The 21,715-nt window shown below is 39.1% G+C and overlaps 2 protein-coding genes across 4 annotated transcripts in view; both read left to right on the forward strand.

Annotated features, from left to right (window-relative positions):
* The window catches only part of NUP93 (nucleoporin 93), a 116,003-nt gene that overhangs the window by 19,325 nt on the left and 74,963 nt on the right, over window positions 1–21,715 (forward strand). For both annotated transcript variants that reach the window (XM_037815828.1, XM_037815829.1), the window contains exons 2-3: window positions 2,377–2,569; window positions 9,883–10,000. In XM_037815828.1, coding sequence (XP_037671756.1) covers window positions 2,391–2,569; window positions 9,883–10,000 — 297 coding nt within the window. In that variant the 5' untranslated portion in view covers window positions 2,377–2,390. The remainder of the gene's footprint in view (window positions 1–2,376; window positions 2,570–9,882; window positions 10,001–21,715) is intronic.
* Window positions 15,557–16,782, forward strand: LOC119518605 (proteasome subunit alpha type-1-like). Of its 2 annotated transcripts, XM_037815832.1 has the most exons (2): window positions 15,557–16,127; window positions 16,186–16,336. In XM_037815832.1, the coding sequence occupies exons 1-2, from the start codon at window positions 15,661–15,663 to the stop codon at window positions 16,334–16,336; spliced, it is 618 nt and encodes a 205-aa protein (XP_037671760.1). In that variant the 5' UTR covers window positions 15,557–15,660. The 2 variants fall into 2 exon arrangements, with proteins under 2 accessions (XP_037671760.1, XP_037671759.1); XM_037815831.1 differs by having other exon boundaries at window positions 15,651–16,782.

Consider the following 21,715-nt stretch of genomic DNA (forward strand, 5'->3'; position numbering starts at 1 on the left):
GACAAGGTGATAGCAGAAACATGAGAGCAGTAGGGAATCAGCCATGAGCATATCTGGGGGTGGGGTTACTGGGGGAGTGTTCCAGGTAGAGGAAACAATCTAGTGCAGTGGCTCTAGGGCAGAAATATACCTGACCCTTTGGGGACCAGCAGGGAGGCCCCAGGGTGCCTGGAACCCAGAGAGGGAGGGGGCTGGAGTGAGTCTGAGAGGTAAGGGGGGTGGGATCAATTGTCTAGGGCTTTATTCTGTACTAAGGGTTTAAGCGGAGAAAGCATATGATCTAACTTAACTTTAAAAGGCTCCCTGGTTGTTGGGTTGAGAAGCAGGGAGGCCAGGGAGTGGAGGCCGCTGAAGGAGTCCGGGGGAAAGGCTTGATGTGGGGGGGTGGCTAGGTGGTGACGGTGAAAAGAGGCCGATTTTGGATGCATTTTGAAGTTAGATTTGAAGGGCTTTGTTGGCTGATTGGATGTGGGTTTTGAATCATCTTCAAGGGTTACTTTCTTTTTTTCTTTTAATATAGAAAAGTTTTGTTTTATCAGTTCTTTTTCAGGGAGTGCATAAGTTTTACTTATGAAAGAAAGTTGTTTTCTAGGCTCTGTTAGAGCAATTATTTTTATCTTAGAGTAAAAGAAAAAAAAATGGAGAGAAAAGGCAGTGTATTGCTTTCCTTTCTTCTTTTTGATGAGTGATCGTATTTCTGGTAGTTAGTAGAATGTTTGTGGCCTGGTAGGTTTCTGAGGAAAAGCATTTATTTCTCCATCAGACAGGAATAGTGGTTTAAAATTACTCTTCTGTTTCTTTCTTTCATCTTCTGTCCCTGAGAATACTTTCCCAGTCCTGCCATTCCCATTTTCCCACAGGTGGAACGTGCCAGTTATGCCTGATTGTGTTAGGTAAATCAATCAGTCAATAATGACTATCTGAAAACTTTAGGTAAAGAGTTATTGTGCATATGAATCTTTGCCTGAAGATGAAAGTCAACTTGGAACTTCATAAAGAATACCAAGCTATTTTCATATTTACTCCATCTGAGCTGTTTTTGTTTTAACCTTGTGCCCTTGCCTTTAAAGTGAATGTTCTCTAATGCTCATTTTAAAAAGTCCTTCTCCTGCTATGGACTTATGGCTGTAACAGTGCCCTTTGAACATTAACCCATGCTTCATAGCTGAGAGATAATTATGTATTACATTAACATTATAACTATAATTTTAGACCAGTGGGATTTCAAAAGTAAAATAGAAGTCACATGTTTAAAACAAAGGAAGAAAAGCATTATCAACAAGGGCTACTGTTTAAAGAATTTTGTTCTTGTTTTTTTAATATATAATTTTGTTCTTAGCTTTTCACCAATTAAATATTTTTATGGTGGTGATCTGTTTATCTTCTGTATGATTTAAAGAGTGGTAGGAGTTAAAACATAAGGGTCAAGACCCTTATGTGAGATGGTACAGTATATATGAGATTGATAATTGTGTGATGTCTGTTAAATATCAACACTGTTCAGAGGACTTTCCTCAATCGTTGGAGAAACAGGTGGTCTTGCTAATAATATTCCCAGTCTAAAAGCCAGCTGCTATTCATATTAGTATAATTGGTAACAGTAATTGTATTACAAAAAGTAGTAGGTATGGTAACAATTAAGTCTAATATCCTGAATGTCATGTGTAACAGGCAGACGCGGATCTCTACCCTCACTAACCTTGTAAGCTAAAGAAAGTGATTGGAGACCTGGACTTGAATTAAAAGGGCTGTCTTTTATGTTGGTAGAGGAGCAGGTGTGTGAGAATACCATGAGTTAGTCAGAGGTTTGTGTCTTTGGTCTTGGTTCAGCCACATTGCAGCAGAATATTCGGGCACATAACTGAGCTTCTGTAGACTGGAGTGCCTCTCTGTCTCCCAGGAACCTCACAGAGGTGTCTTGAGAATCACATGAGATAAGGGCCTTATTAATTGTCCAACACTCTGTGGGAGGTGGTGCTTTTCTAAGTTGGCTGGAGGAATAGGAGGGGGTGATTGTTCTTTTAAGTGTCACCGAGGTTGCCCGCATAGCTTCTATTTCCTTCTCTGCTTTAGGCCTGTAGAAAGAGGCAGGAATTCTGGTCTGTGGCTTAATGTATTTGCATTTGTTCTGGCAGCAGAAATCAGTCTTGGGACTGTCAATATGCACAGAAATGATTCTGTTTCTTCACAGTCTGACTCATTTTCTCTACCGGGCCTGTTCTTGGGCTATGTACAGGAACAAATCCTGCTTGTTGATGAGCTGTCTCTTTGTTTACAAAAATTCCTAGTGTTTTGTTAGCTTTTAACCGATTTAGGAGGCTTTTGAAGCCTATCGTTCTCTAGATTTAGGTCTCTTCTTTTCTCTCCCCTATCTAGGATCTGCATCTCCAATGGATACTGAGGGGTTTGATGAGCTCCTCCAGCAAGCTGAACAGCTTGCTGCTGAGACTGAGGGCATCTCAGAGCTTCCCCATGTGGAACGGAACTTACAGGAGATCCAGCAGGCAGGGGAGCGCCTGCGTTCCCGTACTCTCACACGCACGTCCCAGGAGACAGCAGATGTCAAGGCGTGAGTACTGGTGGGGAGGAGGCACTGGTTGTGTGTGGCTTGGGGGCAGAATCCATTTCTTCTTTCCTGCCTGGATCTGGATCCAGTCTGTCAATGATAGAACAAGCGAGATTGTCAGGAACACAGGGTGGTTTTGTAAACAGATCACCAGCCTTGCTTTGTCTCTCTACTTCTCAGGTTGTCAGCCTTGTCTGCCTGATCAAGCTGTGGGCCCATATCACAGGCAGAGGTGATGGGGGGGGGTGGTGGTGGGAGAGGGCAGAAGAGCTTTGTCATGCAAAAGCCGGTCACAGTGGTTCCTGTCTGGGTTTGCTGACTGTTGGGTCATAAATGCCTCCCATAAGTATCTTAGTAAATGTGGGCCACACAGGTAAGTGTTACCTTCAAAGCCAGAGAGCACTCAGTGATGGGAAAGTTTTTTAAGAGCACTTAGAAGAAATTGATGCGCAGTCAGTGGTGAGAAGCCATCTGAGTGAGGAGTGATTCTGTCTGCTTATTGCCAGTGACCTCAGAGGCTGCCTCAGAAAGACCTTGGAAATACAGTGCCTCCTGGTTGATCGTAGAACAGGAAAGTGGGCAAGCCCCAAGTGCAGCTGGAGAAAAGGGATGCATTAATTGGGCTGTTGGTTCTGCAGACTTGCATTTAGAGTCTCCACTGTGCTAGGCCTGAGCCATCTCAGGGACTAAAACCATCAACCATGAATTAGACATGGTTCTTGCCCTTACAGAGTTTATATTGGGTTGGGTCGGGGCGGGGAGGAGCAGGAAAAAAAACCATGCTGCTTTCCATAGGAAAGTCTCAGAAAGAGTTAAGTAATTTGGCCAGATCACACTGGTGAGCTAGGAGGATTCAAACCCAGCTAGCCTGACTCCAGGCCACATGTTCCTGTAACCCCTAATGGAAGGGCCATGGGATTATGGAGCTGTCGTGCCCTTGGTGGGTTATGGAAAGTCACAGAGATTCCAGGCAGGAGATGTGGGAAATTGTCAGTCATCTCCTCAGTCTTTATTCCTTCGAATTTGATCAAGACCTAAGTGCTGGTGTTAATGTAGGAATATTGTCTGTTTTGGGCCCTTCGTAAGTGTCATGGAAGTGAGTGTAAAGGCTACATTCTTTTCCAACTTGTCTTGAAAGCTGAATGTTTTGGCTGCTCTGCCGAGTCAGTAAGAGTATTGTGGAAATTCTTTTAGTCCTCTCTGGCTTGTTCTTTTTTAAAATACTCACTGTTGGCATTGGTAAAGGTAAGTCAGAGGAAACATGGCAGGAATTTTTAACTATCCAGCCTTGCAGCTAAATGCAGCCAACTGCGCCCTCACCCTGCTCCCCATCACCCTCAGCCAACTTTTAGACATTTCTGCTAACTTGCCCTCCTGCAGGCTCCCCAGCCACTGCTCCAGGCTGCCTGCAGTTACCCTTAGTTTTGAGCATGCGGGCGCCGTGCTTGTGTGCAGGGATGCTGCTGGAGTGAGTGGACTGTGATGCCAGCTGAGTTGCTATAGTTATAATTTAATTGCATCAGCTTTACAGCCTATTAAGAGCAAAAAGGGAAAATGTTTTCTTGGTAACAATTATCAGTCATGCTTTCTTTCTTGTAAATTTCCATTCTTCCTCATCTCTTTTTACCTTAAATTCATTATTTTCGGGAGGAGGAAGTTGAAACATTAAAAGAATGAGTAAAGGGTGGGGTAGGTGCTTAAGAAGAAACCAAAGGGCTGATGCCTGTATTTTTCCATCTTCTTGATAGGCAGAGACATGAAGTGTGATGTGAATATTTTAGTACAGGATGCGGGCAGAAGAGAGAACTGATTAGGAAAAATTTCTTATATGAAATAAGTTTTGAAACAAAATTCTATCATTGAGATTTTAGTTAATATTTGGTTATAGGTTTAAGATTAAATTGTTTTATGCTTTATTCATTTATTTGTTTAAATATACTTTGTTGGGTTTCTATTTTTCGGGAACAGATTCAGTAGCTTTTTTTGCATGTGTTTATTTGATCTTTTAGATGGGTAACTTTTTCATACGTGAAGAATACACATAACATGTGTAAGGGTGTAAATCAGGGGTTAGTAGACTATGGCCCATGGGCCAAACCCAGCCCACTGCTTGTTTGAAGTTTTGTTGGCATACAGCCACACTTACTCCTTTATGTATTGTCTCTGGCTGCTTTCATGATACAATAGCAGAGTTGAGTAGTTGCAACAGAGACTTTATGGCCTACAAAGCCTGAAATATTACCGTCTAGCTTTTTACAGGCAAATTTTGCCTTATTATTATTTGTAAATACTAATAAAATGAATGAATACCCAGGTGCAGCCACTTTGGGAAACAGTCCAGCAGTTCCTCTAAAGGTTAAGCAGAGTTACCATATGACCCAGCAATTCCACTCCTAGGTATATATATATATATATACCGAAGAGAAATGAAAATATGTCCACAAAAAATCTTATTCATAAATGTTCCTAGCAGCATTTTTTCATAATAGCCAAAAAGTGGAAACAACCCAAATGTCTGTCTATCAGCTGATGAGTAGATAAATACAATGTGGTATATCCATATAATGGACTACTATTAGGCAATAAAAAGGAATGAAGTACTGATATATGCTACACCCTGGATGAACCTTGAAGACATTATACCAAATGAGAGAAGCCAGTCACAAAAGATACATATTATGTGATTCCATTTATATGAAATGTCCAGAAAAGGTCAATCTGTATAGTCAGAAAGTAGATTAGTGGTTGCCAAGAGCTAGTGGTGGTGGGATGAGGGGACATGGGGAGGAACTGCTGGAAGGGTATGCATATATTTTTGGTGTGAGGAAAATGTTCTAAAATTGATTGTGGTGATGGTTGTACAACTCTGAATATACCGACAACCATTGAGTTGTACTCTTTAAATGGATAAATCCTATAGTGTATGAATTAAATCTCAATAAAGCTGTTAGAAGCAAGTGATACAAATGTATATGTATTCTTCTAGTTTGGTAATGCTGCCAGAATGCGAAACACCAGAAATGGATTGGCTTTTATAAAAGGGAGTTTATTTGGTTACCTGGTTACGGTCTTAAGGCCATAAAGTGTCCATCAACAAAGGGTACCTTCACTGGAGAAAGGCCATTGGCTTCTGGAAAACCTCTGTTAGCTGGGAAGGCACATGGCTGGCATCTGCTGGTCCCCAGGTTGCATTTCAAAGTGGCGTTCTCCAGAATGTCTACATCAGCTTCCAACGGCCACCTTCAAAATGTGTCTTAGCTCCAGCTAGCTATGAGCTCCTTCTGTCTGAGCTTATATAGTGCTCCAGTAAACTAAACAAGGCCTGTGCTGAATGGCTGGGGCCACACCTCCATGGAAATTATCTAATTAGAGTTACCGCCTACAGTTGGGTGGGTCACATCTCCATGGACACTGAACCAATAGGTTCCAACCCAATCCACGCTAATATATCTGCCCCCACAAGAATGCATTAAAGAATATGGCTTTTTCTGGGGAACATAAATATACAAACTGGCACATGTATTTAAAAAAGAAAGAAGGTATTTTTTAAAAAAAGTTTACCTATAGGAAGAGACGGGACAGGGCAGAGAGGATAAGAACTTTATTTTATGGATTTGACTTTGGTACTGTAAATATCTTACATAATTTTAAAACAAAATTAAATTTCAAAAAATGAATCACTGAAAACTGAAAGTAAAACAAATGTACCTCAGTGTTTATCCAGTTTGTGACATAACCACACAGAGAAACAGTTCCAAGCAATATCTTCATTAGTCTTCAGTAATTGTTTTGTTGGTGGAAGGGTTGTTATTGTTGGTAGAAGGGTTGTTATTGCCATTTTGAGACTGTTGTGTGTATAGTGTAAGATAAAGCAAATAAGTAATTATGTTGGTGATGTTGAGAACTAGGATTTTTGGTGTGGGAGAAAGGAGATACAGATGAAAAATCTATGAGATTAACTAAAGACTGTGTTTTTGACTTTGAATTGCAAGTATCAGTGCGAACTCATGGTGTAATTTATCTTAAGAAAACTAAAACAAAATTTCTGTCTGTTGAAAAGGCCTAGAAACAATGTAGCAATGAGCAGTCCTAGTGCCCAGATAGTGGTCTCTCAAAACCAGTTCCCAATTAAAGTAATCAGGGCTCTTTGGACAGTTGGATGGTTCCAGGTCTGGAGCAGGAGATATATAAGGTGAACATGGAACATCTTGTCATACCGGATAGAAAGGAAATTATCAAAGTCTATTTGAGTCATGTTGAAATAACTCAGAAACCAACTTGAAGAGGCTTTTACTGGCCTAAGATGAGACAGTTTGAGCATTGATAAGGATAATAACAGTGATGGATTGAAACCATCAAATATGTTTAAATTCATGAGTTCATAGTAATACTAAACCACATTCATTGGAGGATGCTAGAGAAACAACTCTTATTATTCGGGGTAACCAAAGAGTTGATGAGGGAAGTTTTCTGTGATAGAAGTATTCCAGCTAATGAAGATGAATCGACAGGATTAGAATACCACCATTTCTTGCAACCCCTAATGAATTAATAGATCTAGGTAATTATCAACAGCATCTTCTAATGTCCTCAAAAGAGAGATAAGCAGACATTAAATAACTCCTGATGGAAGTAAAAATAATCTTGCCCCACCACCCAAAATTTTTGTAAACTAAATCTGATCAAACCTTTGGAGCTTATTCTCAATTTACAGGAAATATAGAGAATAGAGGAACATGTTGGTGGGTTATGGAAAGGGGATGCAGTCAGCTAAACCTGTTCTGTGGGAAACCTCTACATCCTTGCTACTTTGGGTGTATTCCTTGGATCGACAATACAGCGTCTACCACGAGCTTGTTAGAAATGGAAAATCTCAGATCTCAATCCAGACCTAGTGAATCAGTATCTATAAAAAGTTTCCCAGGTGATTCATATGCATATTCAAGTTTGAGTAGCACTGCTCTATAGGACAAATAATCCAGTCTTCAACAACAACAAAATTGTAAGACAAAAATGAGATGGAGGAACAGCCTGTAGATTAAAAGGGATTTAGGAAACATAGAAGTCATTCACAAGTAGAGGACTTATTTGATCCCATTCACAGAAACACAGATTTTCAAATTATGAAACAATTGGGGAGTATGTGTATCTATTTCCAAATAATCTGGGTGGTGGGAAGAGGAAATTAGGTAAGGATGTAGATGAATTAGGTAGGGTTGGTTACGGCATAATTGTTGAAATTGGGTTATGGGTCCAAGGAAGTTCACCATTTTAACTTTATTTAAAAAAATTCAACAATAATTTAAAAAGGGCAGCAGCCACTAGAATGTCTGTAATCACAAAGACAAATAACAAGTGTTGGTGAGAATGTGGAAAAAATTGGAGCCCACATACATTTTTGGGGGGGAATAAAGTGGTGCAGCCGCTTTGGAAAACAGTCTGGCAGTTCCTCAAAAGCTTAAACAGAGTTACAATATAACCCAGCAATTCCACTCCTAGGTATATACCCAAGAGAGGTGTTCAGACATAAATTTATACAGGAATGTTCCTAGCAGCATTTTTCAGAATAGCTAGAAAGTGGAAACAACCCACGTGTCCATGAGCTAATAAATAAATAAATAAATAAATGAAATGTAGTAGATCATGCAATAGTATACTGTTCAGCAATAGATAACATATTGTTTGATTCCATTTATACGAAATGTCCAGGATAGGCAAATCTAGAGAGACAGAAAATAGATTAGTAGTTGCCAGGGACTTGGGGGAGGTTTTGGGGCACATGGGAGTGACAGCTGATGGGTACAGAGTTTCTTTTGGGGGTGATGAAAATGTTCTAAAATTTATTGAAGTGATGTGACTATACTAAAAACCATTGAATTGTACACTATAAATGGGTGAATTGTATGGTATGTGAAACTGTTATTAAAAGGGGGTGGAGGGCATTATGTAACACCTGTGTTACAAGCTCCATCCCAGACTAATCTAATCAGCATCTTCGGGAGGAAATGTAATGTGCAACCAGAATTGAGAACCACTGTATTAGAAAGTTAGCAGTTAGGATTGTTGGAATAGAGGGGCAGAATTGTCTGTTTCACATGGTAGGCTAGAGAGGAGGCTGGGATGGCATCATAGCTTACCTGTCTACATGGAGGAGACAAAAATCTACAGGGAGGATCCCTCTGGGTGTGTGTCATCTAGTTCTGTGATACTTATTAGGATAGAACTATACATGGGAAGTCCTCTCTCTTCTCCAATAAATTTGTTAGTTTAGGATTGAAAACTTTAGATGTTACACCCATGGGTGTTAGGGTTACTTGTGCTGCCAAGTGCTCTGGCTTCTTCTAAATTACTCAGAACAAACATACACTTTGTCAGTGGGATTTTTGGTACTCAATCATAACCCTAAAACAACAATTTAAAAAATTAGTATATTTCTCTTAAGTTTCTTTCTGCAAGAAAGTGTTCTGGATTATTAGTGAAAACCTGTGTTTTTTTCCTCTCTTTCATTGTCACATTGTTCCACATGAGTAGAAATAAAGTTTTCTGTATTATTCTTGTTTCTCTTCAAAAGAGTTTATCTGTCAGATGACAGCCTCCTCTACTATTGGGCTGGGTACCAGAGAGGGAACTTAAAGTTGTACTGGACATGGCATTTGACTTTTGAAGAGAAGCTCAAGGGGACAGTAGAAGGAGGTAGCCTGGGATTCAGGAAATGTGGGTTCTGGTTCGACTGCCCTTGGACAAATCATTGGCTACTCTGGACTCTTGGTTTTCCCAACTAAGTAATAAAGTTTGGTCTAGGTGATTCCTGAAGCTTCTAAAATTCTTTTATAGAGGTTTATAAGTATGGGATGGTGGTTAAGAGTGTGTTCTGGAGCCAGATGACCTGGGTTCACATCCTGGCTCTGTGACCTTGGACAAATTGGTGAACCTCTTTGCACCTTAATTCCCCATCTATAAAATGAAGATTAATCGTAGTATCTACTTCATTAGGTGTCTTTACTATAAAGTGTTAGGAGCATTCTGGCCTAAATTGTACTATCATCTATCATTTTATTCTAGACAAGCCCCTCACTCTAATTCAGACGTGAGCAGAACTCATACCTCTCTTACTACCAAAGGTTGTATGTATCTGTTATTTCCAGGTGATAGACCATCATGGAAAAGTAAAAAAAAACTCAACCGTAGAAAGTGTCTGGGCAGAATATAGGAAGTTTTCAATATAAGGAATACTCTCTAGCATTTTTATGAAGCATATTAGATGTTCTGATTTTATTTTCTTCACTTTTGTCTCCCTGCCTTATATTCCCATATAGGTCAGTTCTTCTTGGGTCTCGGGGACTTGACATATCCCACATCTCACAGCGACTGGAGAGTCTAAGTGCAGCTACCACCTTTGAGCCTCTTGAGCCTGTGAAGGACACAGATATTCAGGTAAGGGCTTCTAGGTGCCAGGAATGGTGCAGGTAGAGCTCTGAGCATGTAACCTGGACTGAAGTACCTGGCACTTTGTTGACCAGCTGATTTAGGAGTTCCAAGTTTCTTTGTTAATTTTCTTCCTCCCCATGTTAAGAGAATGGGAGACTCAGCTTTGGAGGTATAGTGGTGAACATGAACTTTTCAGAGTACTCTGTGAGACCGAATTTAAGAAAGCAATTCCGACCTGCACATTTTATATTATTATAATTATGAGAACAGATTTCTCTTCCTTTCTTGGGCTTAATCCAAGGCACAGAGACATTAATTGTAAATTTCTCTTGCCTTCTTTACTAGAACTCAAATAGTTTTATTGTTTGTCTTCCACATTTCTACATCTTGCTTGTATTGTTGGTTGGCAAAGAGCTGGGGAAAACTTGAGTACTATTTATTGAAATCTACTCATCGACTTCTAGGAAGTATTTGGCTGATGTAAAATAATGCAAAATGTTAAGGAAAAAAACTTTGGTCTGTTTAGTTTTGAGAAATTGGGACACCCTGTTTGTATTAAAGGGTACCATTGGGCACCATTTTATCACTGAAATGAAAGAATGCAAGGTCCTGCAAAGGCAAATCCTAATAGAAATGGGGAATAGTTATGCTATTTGGAGTCAGTTTGAATTAATACTCTGTCTCCCTACCCTTTCCAAGTATGGTTTTAGCCCATCCTAATTGTCACAATTGTATTTATTGCAACTAGTAAACTAAAACCCTATACTTTGAATTGAGAGTTGTATAACTATAGGTATTCATTGTTTTTCCTGTCCTTGATGTGCTCTCCAAAGTATAGAAATTCAGTTTTGTGCTCTAAATTATATTTGCCTGTCAACTTAAAGATGCCTTCTTATTTCTACATAGTCTTAAAATGGCATGTATACTTAAAAAAAAATTTTTTTTTTGAGTTACCCCACCACCACCAAATACTTGCAAATACTTGTAACGGGGGTGAGCTTTGGAGTGAATGGGACAGGGCTCAAATAATTTGAATAGTCACTGTATATTTTGAGGAGTATCCCTACTAGTGTGGAAAGCAATAACACTTGCTGGAAGGTTGTTTTGTTTTTTGTTTTAATATTAAAAATGTCAAAGAAGCTGATTATTTTAAAGATTAACCACTTTTTAAATTTCTTTGGCATACTTGAAATACGTATTTGGAATATTCAGCAACATTTAGTGATGCATTTCATGCATTTCACTTACGTGATACTCCATTTTTACTTAAGATATTTATGATAGGTTTATAAATATCTTGAGTCATGGTGATCATCTATTCTAATCCTCTATTTAATGTATGAACTCCCTGCTTCAACACCCCCATTAGATGGTTTCCTAGCAATACATGCTCAGTCATATCAAAGTGAATTTCTTAATTTGGAATGGGCATGGCTAAAAATGATGATCCTGTTCCACTGGGAAATCTTCATTCGAAAAATGCAAATGGTCAATTCAAGATAACTTTTGATGAACTAAGAATTGATCATCTAGACTTGAAGTAAAGGTTTAGGACTTAACTAGGTTTTTTTTGTTTTTGTTTTTTAATTAGAGAAGTTGTGGATTTACAGAACAATCATGCATGAAATACAGGATTCCCGTATACCAACCTATTATTAACACCTTACATTGGTGGAAAGAGTTACTAGTTTTGAAATAAGTCCTCTGTGAAGCAAAGGCTTAAAGGAGAAGCTTAGCTTTTGTCTAAAGGGCCTAGGCTTTGGCTCTAGTTTATTTAGAGGGATTGGAGTTTTTTAAGTTGTGTTGTGTGCCTCAGCTGACCTGTGCTTTAACTTGCTTTACACACAGTGGTATCATATCCTTGCCTGACTTCTTGTTTAGTAGCCAAGTATAAGAGCTAAGCCAGCTAGCACCTTAGCAAGGAGTGACTCTCCTTTGTAATCCTAATAATGCCAGGAGAGTTACCAGTGTCCCGTGAATGGTTGATTATCCAAGAAGAGTAAACTTGGGCATTTTAGGTGATTTGTTTTTAGAAAAGCCAGATATACTATCCGATGGACTTTTTTCCCCATTTATTTTAATAGCTGTATTGAGAAATACTTCATATATATGCATCTAATGGACTTTTCTATTTGAACTTTTGTTTTTTGACCAGTGCTTTTTTGCGATGAGAATGCACCATAGTCCCATGTGCTGAGTATCAGTCAGAGTGAATTTATTACGTCAATTTATAAGACCCTTAAAGTAATATTCATAAAAGGAAATGTTGATGCATCCTTTAACAGATAATGCCCAGAACTTTGTATTAGCCGTTGTTTGCGTTACTTATAAGCCTGAAAAGGCATTTTCCCATGTACAGATTGTCCTTTTCTATTTGGTAAACATTGATTTTGTTTCTCTCTCTTTCTAATGGAGCTTGAAATTAGTATGGGTCTTTTTGTTGTTTCTTTTTTGTTGTTTGTCATAATCAATGATGTTGGCATGCATTGAGAATGCATTTTAAAAAAATTGCTGTGACATATTTTTAAATCCATTTAAATATATATGGATGATGCTAGTAGGTTTTTAAAAAAATGTTTATCGATTTTATTTTTTTAGAAATGGTCATAAAGAATGCCTACAAATTTGTGTAATAGAGGTGAATAGCAATAACTATTAACAGGACATGATACTAAAATGACTGCCCTGATTTACTGTAAATGACTTTGTGGTGCTTTGGAGTTCAAGTCTTTTCTCAGAGATCCACTTGCTCACTACTGTCTTTGGAAAAAAAAAATTGAGGGTAGATTGCATATCTTTACTATGATCTGAACAGATCTAATGTACCATGGATAATGTGTTTTATATAATAAAATGCAAGTTTATACAGTTCTGTTATATTCTGGGCTTTTTCACTAGATTGCATATATATTTCAAGAAGGTTGTATAGAAATAGCCTAAGTTGGCCATAAAAATGGGGTGCAGTTTCGAGCATTAGGATATAATATTTCCAAATAGTGTTGGACCAAAGCAATAATATCATTGTTAAACTTACTGTATTCATTTTGTAGAGCTGCTGCAACAAATTACCACCAATTTGGTGGTTAAAACAACGAATTTATTCTCACACAGTTCTGGAGACCAGAAGTGTGAAATTAAGGTGTTGCAGAGCTACACTCTCTCTGAGGGCTCTGAGGGCTAATCCTTCCTTACTTCTTCTGGCTTCTGGTGGCTCCTGGTGTTCCTTGGCTAATGGCAGCATAACTCCAGTCTTTGCCTCTGTCTTCACATTGCCTTTTTCCCTGTGTGTCAAATCTCCCTCTCCTTTTTCTTATAAGGACTTCAGCCATTGGATTTGGGGCCCACCCTAAATCTAGGATGGTCTCATCTTGAGGACCTTAACTTAATTACTTCTGCAAAGACCCTATGTTCTAGTTTGCTAATGCTGCCAGAATGCAAAGCACCAGACATGGATTGGCTTTTGTAAAAGGGGGTTTATTTGGTTACACAGTTACAGTCTTAAGGCCATAAAGTGTCCAAGGTAATGCATCAACAATCGGGTACCTTCACTGGAGGATGACCAATGGCATCCAGGAAACCTCTGTTAGCTGGGAAGGCATGTGGCTGGCATCTGCTCCAGGTTCTGGTTTCAAATGACTTTCTCCCAGGATGTTCCTCTCTAGGCTTCAGCTCCTCAAAAATGTCACTCTTAGTTGCTCTTGGGGTGTTTGTCCTCTTTTAGCTTCTGCGGAGCAAAGTCTGTTTTCTAAGGCTGTCTCAAATGTCTCTGTAAGCTGAAGCTTCTCTCTCAGTTCTGGTGCATTCTTCAAAGTGTCCCTCTTGGCTGTAGCTAGCTTGCTCCTTCTCTCTGAGCTTATATACTGCTCCAGCAATCACGCTGAATGGGTGGGGCCACGCCTCCATGGAAATTATCTCATCAGAGTTATCACCTACAGTTGGGTGGGTCACATCTCCATGGAAACACTCAAAGTATTCCAATCTAATCAGCACCAAAACGTCTGCCCCACAAGACTACATCAAAGAATATGGCTTTTTCTGGGGGACATACTACATTCAAACCGGCATATGCTGTTTCCAAATAAAGTCATAATCATTGGTACTGAGGTTTGGGAGTTGGACATGTCTTTTTGGGGGAAACAGTTCAACCCACCATACTTTTAGTGTCAGAAATTTTAATGTAATTAATGAAACATCTTCAGATCTAACACTGTTTCATAGCCATGTGGAGTGCTGGGATTAAGCATCTATCCTCAGTCATTTCAGTGATTACAAACCTTGACCAGTGTTGGGGATTGAATTATGTACCCCCCAAAAAAGACATATCCAAGTCTTAATCCACATTGCTATGGATGTGAACCCATTTATAAATAATATCTTTGAATATGTTAAGGTGAGTCAGGGTGGGGACTCATTTGTAAATAGGATCTTTGAAGATCCTATTTAGATGAGGCCAAATTGAATCATGTTGGGCCTTAATCCATATGACTGGAGGCCTAATAAAGAGAGGAAATTCAAACACAGTCAGAGAAGTTGGAGAAGGCCACAGGAAGAGACTGAGAAAACGGGTCATCATGTGATGGAGGCAGAGATGTAAGCCAGGGAACCCCAAGGATTGCGGCAAGCCAGCATCAGAATGCTACAGACTCCTGGGAGAAATCATGACCTGTTGAGACCTTGACTTTAGGCTTGTAGCCTCCCAAACTGTGAGACAATAAATTCCAATTGTTTAAGCCAACCAGTTTGTGGTATTTGTCATGGCAGCCCTGACAAGCTAAGATAACCAAATGTCTGATTTTATGCTTAGAATCCTCTTTCAGGCCTTTGGAATTGAGACTGACCACCCAGAGTTCAATATTAGTTACTTTCTTTAAACAGGCTAACAATCGCAATGTGTTTGAGAGATTTATGTAGAAACATTTTCAACTAGAAGCCATTTGCTTTTTAAAGTACCAAATTTTTTATTAGGGTGATATAGGAGAATCAAATAGAGACATTTTTCCAAAGGTAGAAAGAGCTACATGGTGTGTGTTTTGTGTATGTGTGTATGTATATACATGCACATATACATATATGTATACATATACATACTCTGTACTTTTTTCTCAGTGTGACTATTGCCTAGCCCTTTTTCTTTAATACTTTAGGCCTTTGATCACTGTCTTCCCTTAGCCTAGAGTAGCTTGTATGGAATGTCCAAGCCCTAATTTGAGTCTAAAACTCAGGTTTTCCTTAGATGTGACCTCTTGCATAACTTCTCAAATCTCTTCTCCCCACAGACTCCAAATATAGTATATTGGCTTTACTGCTTAGGAAAAGACAAAACTTTCCTGAATGTTCCCCCACAAAGTAAAAAGGAATCTAGATTATGGTGTTGGAATTTACTTAGCAGCCAATTCTAATCTTAGATAAGTGAAAATTTAGCTTTCTACCAAAAGAAAGAAAAAAGACCCTATTCTGAAGGTCTTCATAATCTGCCCGAATTTCTGGATGAAAGGAGGATAAATAACTGAAAGAAGTTTAGAGTCAGGAAAACTGATCTGTCACATATAAGACTAATGTTGCAATGATAATTGACTTTCTAAAAATTTGTTTTGCTTTCCACACTATAACTTTAATAAAATATTCATTATTTCCTTTTTCTGTCCTTGGCCTTGGAAATGTAGAGTATGCTCAAACCACCCTTAGCTTATCTTTTAAATAGTCAGAGGAAACAAAATGGCTTTGGTAAGTATAAAAATGAATCATTGGTGAGCTTTGCTGGAGGCCTCAGCCAGTCCCGCGCGGGAACCATGTTTCGCAACCAGTATGACAATGATGTCACTGTTCGGAGCCCTCAGGGCAGAATTCATCAAATTGAATATGCAATGGAAGCTGTCAAGCAAGGTTCAGCCACAGTTGGGCTGAAATCGAAAACCCATGCAGTGTTGGTTGCACTGAAGAGGGCACAATCAGAGCTTGCAGCCCATCAAAAAAAAATTCTCCATGTTGACAACCATATTGGAATCTCAATTGCGGGGCTTACTGCTGATGCTAGACTGTTATGTAATTTCATGCGCCAGGAATGTTTGGATTCCAGATTTGTATTTGACAGACCTCTTCCCGTGTCTCGTCTTGTATCGCTAATTGGAAGCAAGACCCAGATACCAACCCAACGATATGGCCGAGGACCATATGGTGTGGGACTGCTCATTGCTGGTTATGATGATATGGGCCCTCATATTTTCCAAACCTGTCCATCTGCAAACTATTTTGACTGCAGAGCTATGTCCATTGGAGCCCGTTCTCAGTCAGCACGTACTTACTTGGAAAGACATATGTCTGAGTTTATGGAGTGTAATTTGAATGAACTGGTTAAACATGGTCTGCGTGCCTTAAGAGAGACACTTCCTGCAGAGCAGGACCTAACTACAAAGAATGTTTCCATTGGAATTGTTGGTCAAGACTTAGAGTTTATGATCTATGATGATGATGATGTGTCTCCATTCCTGGAAGGTCTTGAGGAAAGACTACAGAGAAAGACACAGCCTGCTCAACCTTCTGAAGAACCTGCAGAAAAGGCTGATGAACCAATGGAACATTAATTGATAAACCAGACTATGTGTGTATTATCAAATATGTAACAATGCAGGAACATGTACCAGAATGACAATAATCTATACTTTGAACCAAAAGATGCTGAGTGGTGGAATGGTTTGTTTTAGGAAGGGAGTTTTTTCCAAGTAACCTAACTGAAACCATATAATGGGGTGCTTTTTTTCTTTGAGAGGGGTTATATAATAATTTTCTAGAAAGTATAGGGTATCTGCACTACTGTTTTTATATGAAGAACCTAGTGTCTTTGTGGTTTTAAATTCAACTGTGAAATAAAATTGTTTCACTTGGAAAAGAAAAAAAAAAAAAGAATCATTGGTGCTGTAACCCCTTATCACCTAAATTGTTATTTTCACAGTTTATCTTTTAATTTTATTTCTTCAGAATTAAGACACTGCTGCTTTGCTGCTTAAATGTGGCTGTATATAACAACTAAGGGGAAAAGTGGTTGTGTTGCTTGCTAATTGTTTGTTGTACTGGCAAGTTGTTGGTGGGGAATTGGTTCCAGAAAGACTGTGGCAGTTTGTTGGAAAGAAGGTCTGACTTGCCTAGAATGATTAGTGTGCTAATAGCAGCTCTTCGGGAATATTACCGGCAAAATATTCATGGTGAGAAAAAAGTACAGAAAAAATTCCTGAGTTTGAATAGTTGAGGGAAAGTGCAGTCTGAATTGGGTAAACAAATCTTAGTTTTAGGAATGCTTTTAAAGAAATACACTTGTCATTTTCATCTGTTTCTAGAAATTGAAACTGCTAAGCTGGAGTCTTAAGGAGAGATCGTACCTGAACTGCTTTAGTGAATCTGTGGCAGAGCTGAGGTTCATTCCTACAATTTCCATGTGTTTGCATACTGATAAGTTGTATGGCAGTTCTGAGAAATGGTTTGAGTTGGCAAAATATGTCTATCTTCTATCTTGTTTATGCTCGTACTTTTCTTTTGAAGGCTCTTCTGCACATAATGGTGTTAGCCCAGACTACCCCAAATTGGATGATCAGAAATGTTGAATTGATGGTCTCTGAAGGAATAAGACTTTGCTCTTTAAATGTTTTCACATAATATAAAAATATAAGAGACCATTCCATGGTCTCAAACTATTCCATGGATTGTTAAACATGTGTTTATCAGTCTCCTTGGTTATATTCCTCTTACCCCTCAGAGTCAACGGGAAGTTCACGGTAATGTTTCTTTTGAGTTTTTTTGGAGGACTTTAATGTGTACTTGAATCTTGCCTTTTCCCAGCTTATAGCAGCGGCCTATCCTGGACTTAAAGCAACGTATAGTTAATGCTCTTGGGTTCACTAGCAAATGAATCTGATCATCACAGGATACAACGCCTGTTAGTTTGAGAGAAGTCCTCTCCTGGAATACCAGGTACATTTTAGGCCAAGATTAGGGTGTAGTGGCTGGACTGCATGTGGAAAAAGACACACCTTTCACGGTGCCCTATGTTCTGATTCAGGGACAGTTGTGCCACGCTCTTTCCCTTGTGAACACAATGGTGTTTGTATCATCCCTACTTAATAGACATATTTGCTGTTTCTTGTCATTAAACCTTGACCCAATGTAAATCACAGAGCTGGTAAAACAAAACAAAACAAAACAATAAACTTGTAAAATTTTATTTTTTTTTTTCACAAAGGCCAAGCTAATGTGCCATCCTGTCTTGTGTTTATAATTAGATAGCCTGATTCTGATTGCTTGTGGTAAGTACCGAAATGATTTACTTTTTCTGCTTGTTTGTGATAAGGGAAAAGGATAGGCATTGTGGTCTGGTGACAAAGGATGCAATTACATAAAAGTACCCTGTGAATGGAGTTAAAAATGGTGACTTTGGTATAAAAATGGAAATTAAAGGCACTGTCTGTGGAAAACGTGAAAAACTGCTTTTTTTGTGAGCCAAGGATATAAGATTTCAGCCTTTTTATTTATCCATTCACACTTACTCCTGAATGCAAGGCTTTCAGAACAAGCAAGTAAATGGGTGCTGAATGCATTCTGAGCAAGCAGGAAATGACAGGCTTTTTTGTCTTCTCAGAGGTTTCTTATATCCTGCAGTGAACAAGGGAATATCAATTACCAACTTAAAGAAGAAAGAAAGAAGTTGGAATGATTCTGTAAGAGTATTTTTGGAACAAGCCCATGGCTAAAATATTTATCCATCATTTTAATAGCATACTTCAAATATTGGCCAGGCCCTGATATCTTTAAACTGGAGTTGAGTCTTCCCCTCTCTCTTTCACGAGCCATATCTTAATTTGCCAATATCTCTTCCCTAGCATTCCGTAGATGGGGAGCATATATTGTCATCTTTAGTCTGGCAATTTTAAATTAGTTTCAAGAACAGAAATGGGTGTGTCTTTTTATCTGCTGAACTATTTGATACTGGACTGTATGTGATTTAAATGGGGGTTAAAACCTCATTGAATATTGAATGCATCACTGTAGACCAGTCCGTCATTCCTTGGCCCAGTGTGCCACTTTGATTTGCTTGCCGCGGTGCTCTGTGATCTCTTTTTTCCATTTTGAAAGATTCTGTCCAAAGCTTTTCAGACCTAGGGCTCAGGTTGCTAGTTTCTCCACTGAAACACATTCTGTGAAGGAACTGGAGAGGGGCTCAGATTAGGGAGACTTAGTTTTGCTTCTTTTTGTTTATTTGTTGGGGACCAGCAAAAAAAGCTGAGTGGCAAGGTGGGTAGAATCCTCTATTTTGCTACAGAACTCTCAGAAAAAATGTGTATTGCTTTCTATGTAAGCCTTTTCCTGTTCACAAATGCTCAGCTACCAGCTTGCACTTTCAAATATGGCAAGGTCGAGCGAGTTCCTCAAGCTCAGGTTGCGGCAGCTGAGCTGGTGCTAAGGTTGTCTGTTTCACAGTCACTGGTCTGCAAACTAATGATCAGTGGTGGTGCACGTGCCACTTTAATTATCTTGGAGGACAGAAGGGTGAGCCCTTGCTTTGCATTGTGGAGTGGCTGTGAAGCTGAGATGCCATCACAAAATCCTGCCTGTGCTTTTCAGAAAACTGCAGCACTTGAAGCACTGCAGCATAATCTGCTGAGCAGGACTGGGTGTGACACAGCTTCAGGAAATTGACAGAAGGAACCATTGTCTTATAAAACATATTTATAACTAGGACTGGGCCATTCATGTAATTTACAAAACAAAGAGGAGGATTAGGTCAGCAGAAAGAAAGTGGGAGTATGGATTTACAGGTTAATTTTTATTGTTACCACCTGATTTGGTTTATTTCTTTAAATGACATGAGCAAAAGGGTATGAGGGAGTGTTTCCTCCACTCTTCCCTTTTCTTTAAAAAAACCTCTATTTTGAAATGCTGTTTGTTGTCTTGGGAACAGGTAGAAACAGACATGGATGGCTGTGATATGCTTATTTGCTTAAGGTACCAAAATGCATTGGTGTGATATTTTCTGAGAGTACTTTCCCCTCTCAGAATTCTGAGTGTGAGGTTCTCGTATATCCATGATGCATATCAGTCTGTCTCAGTAGGACCAGTCTCTAAATGAGCAGGGCCTGGTGGATCCGAAGGTTTATAGGTGTTCACTGTAGCACTTTGTTCTCTGATGAGCTCCCAAACTGCCCAGGTGTCTTTGAGTTGTAGGAATACGGTGCTGGGTGTTGTTCATTGAAAAAGCACTCCCTGAATCAGTGCTTCTCAAATGAGTTTTTGTTGTTGCTGTTGTTTTTTAATTTCCTAGCCATTGCAGAGATACTTTTACGAAATACAATAAAAATGAATTACCAGGGAAAAAAGTGAAATAAAAGACATGCAAAATACAAAGCCTAATTTTTTTTATTACTCAGTCAGGTTGCTATAAAAGTTTCTAATTGTTTATTCTCAATGTTTGTACTTATCTGTTGCAGACGGGGAACAAACCGTTTATGGACTGGCACTTCTTAGACTGTACTTTGAGTAGCACTAATTTAAATAGTTATGTTTGTCTTTTCTTTTTTTTTTTAAAGTGATCCCTGCTGTTGCCATGAAACCTGGTACCAAAGACGAGTTCAAACTCCTGTCTTCTGTTTTACCCCAGCTAGAAAAGGGAGGCAAAGTTAAGGTTTACTGAACAATTACTGTGTCAAGATCGTGTGCTAAGCACTTTCTGGGCTCCCTCACTTAATCTTCCCAGCAATCCTCTAAGGCAGATACTATTGTTAACCCCATTTCACGGATGAATCTAAGGCCTACAGAGGCTAGATATGCCAAGCTTCAAGTCCCAGACTGCTTTAGAAAACAAGTGAATTTTCAGGATGTATTTGAAGGAGGAAAAGTAGTGGAAGTATGAATAAAAGTAGAATTAATTGCTCATTTAGAACACAGTGCCAGAGAAAGGTATACCAGCTTTTGAATGGATGTTGGGGGCATTGTTCTTATTTACATAAGCTTGGTGGTAAAATAATGTTGATTGAAGGAGAAACTAGAGCATGCTTTCTAAATCTTGATACAAACTCCTGCTGGTTTTAGGGGAGATGAGTTTTGCAGGAAGGCCAAACTTGTTTCAACCGTTTATCTCCTCTATGTGCTTGCTTTTCTTGCTATAGTTTTCAGCTTGCCGAGCTGTCAGTTTAATTTACTGTCTAAAGCTCAGCCTGTTATTTCTCAGGTTTGCTGCCCTGCAGGTATACTGTAGATTTCTGTGAAATCCTGGAGCAGCTTTTAGTTTCAAAATGCCAAGGCTTTGTGCTTGTGAAAATAGGTTGTGTTCAGCTCCTTCTTGATCATGTTTGTTTTGTTTGCTTCTGAAGCCGAGCTTGAGTTAGAGGGATGATGCTAGAAGCAATTTAAAGGGTGCATCAAATTTTTACTGTAATACTGAACTATTGATTGTTGGCTTATTTGTAGGTTTAATGCAGACCCATTTCCTTACTTAGCGTCTCACTGGCCATTAAGCCCTGGCAGTGTGCCGGAATGTTGAAATCTTGCATTGTATAATATGATTTGGCTGTCTAAGGGCATTATGTGTGTTTGGTTTTTAAAGACACAGACAAAGCCTTCATCTTTGTGTGTCCAGAATACAGGAAAGAATTCCTCTATAGCAAAATTATTCACTTCTGAGAGATAGCGTAAAGGTGAGGAGCTCTGATATCCAGCAGAACATTAACTTGAAGTCAG

The sequence above is a fragment of the Choloepus didactylus genome, chromosome 22 (genome assembly GCF_015220235.1).
Source record: "Choloepus didactylus isolate mChoDid1 chromosome 22, mChoDid1.pri, whole genome shotgun sequence".
NCBI lineage: Eukaryota > Metazoa > Chordata > Mammalia > Pilosa > Megalonychidae > Choloepus > Choloepus didactylus.

Excerpts from the sequence above, each read along its gene's own strand:
- LOC119518605 (XM_037815831.1), top strand. The coding sequence starts at position 15,661 with ATGCTCAAACCACCCTTAGCTTATCTTTTAAATAGTCAGAGGAAACAA.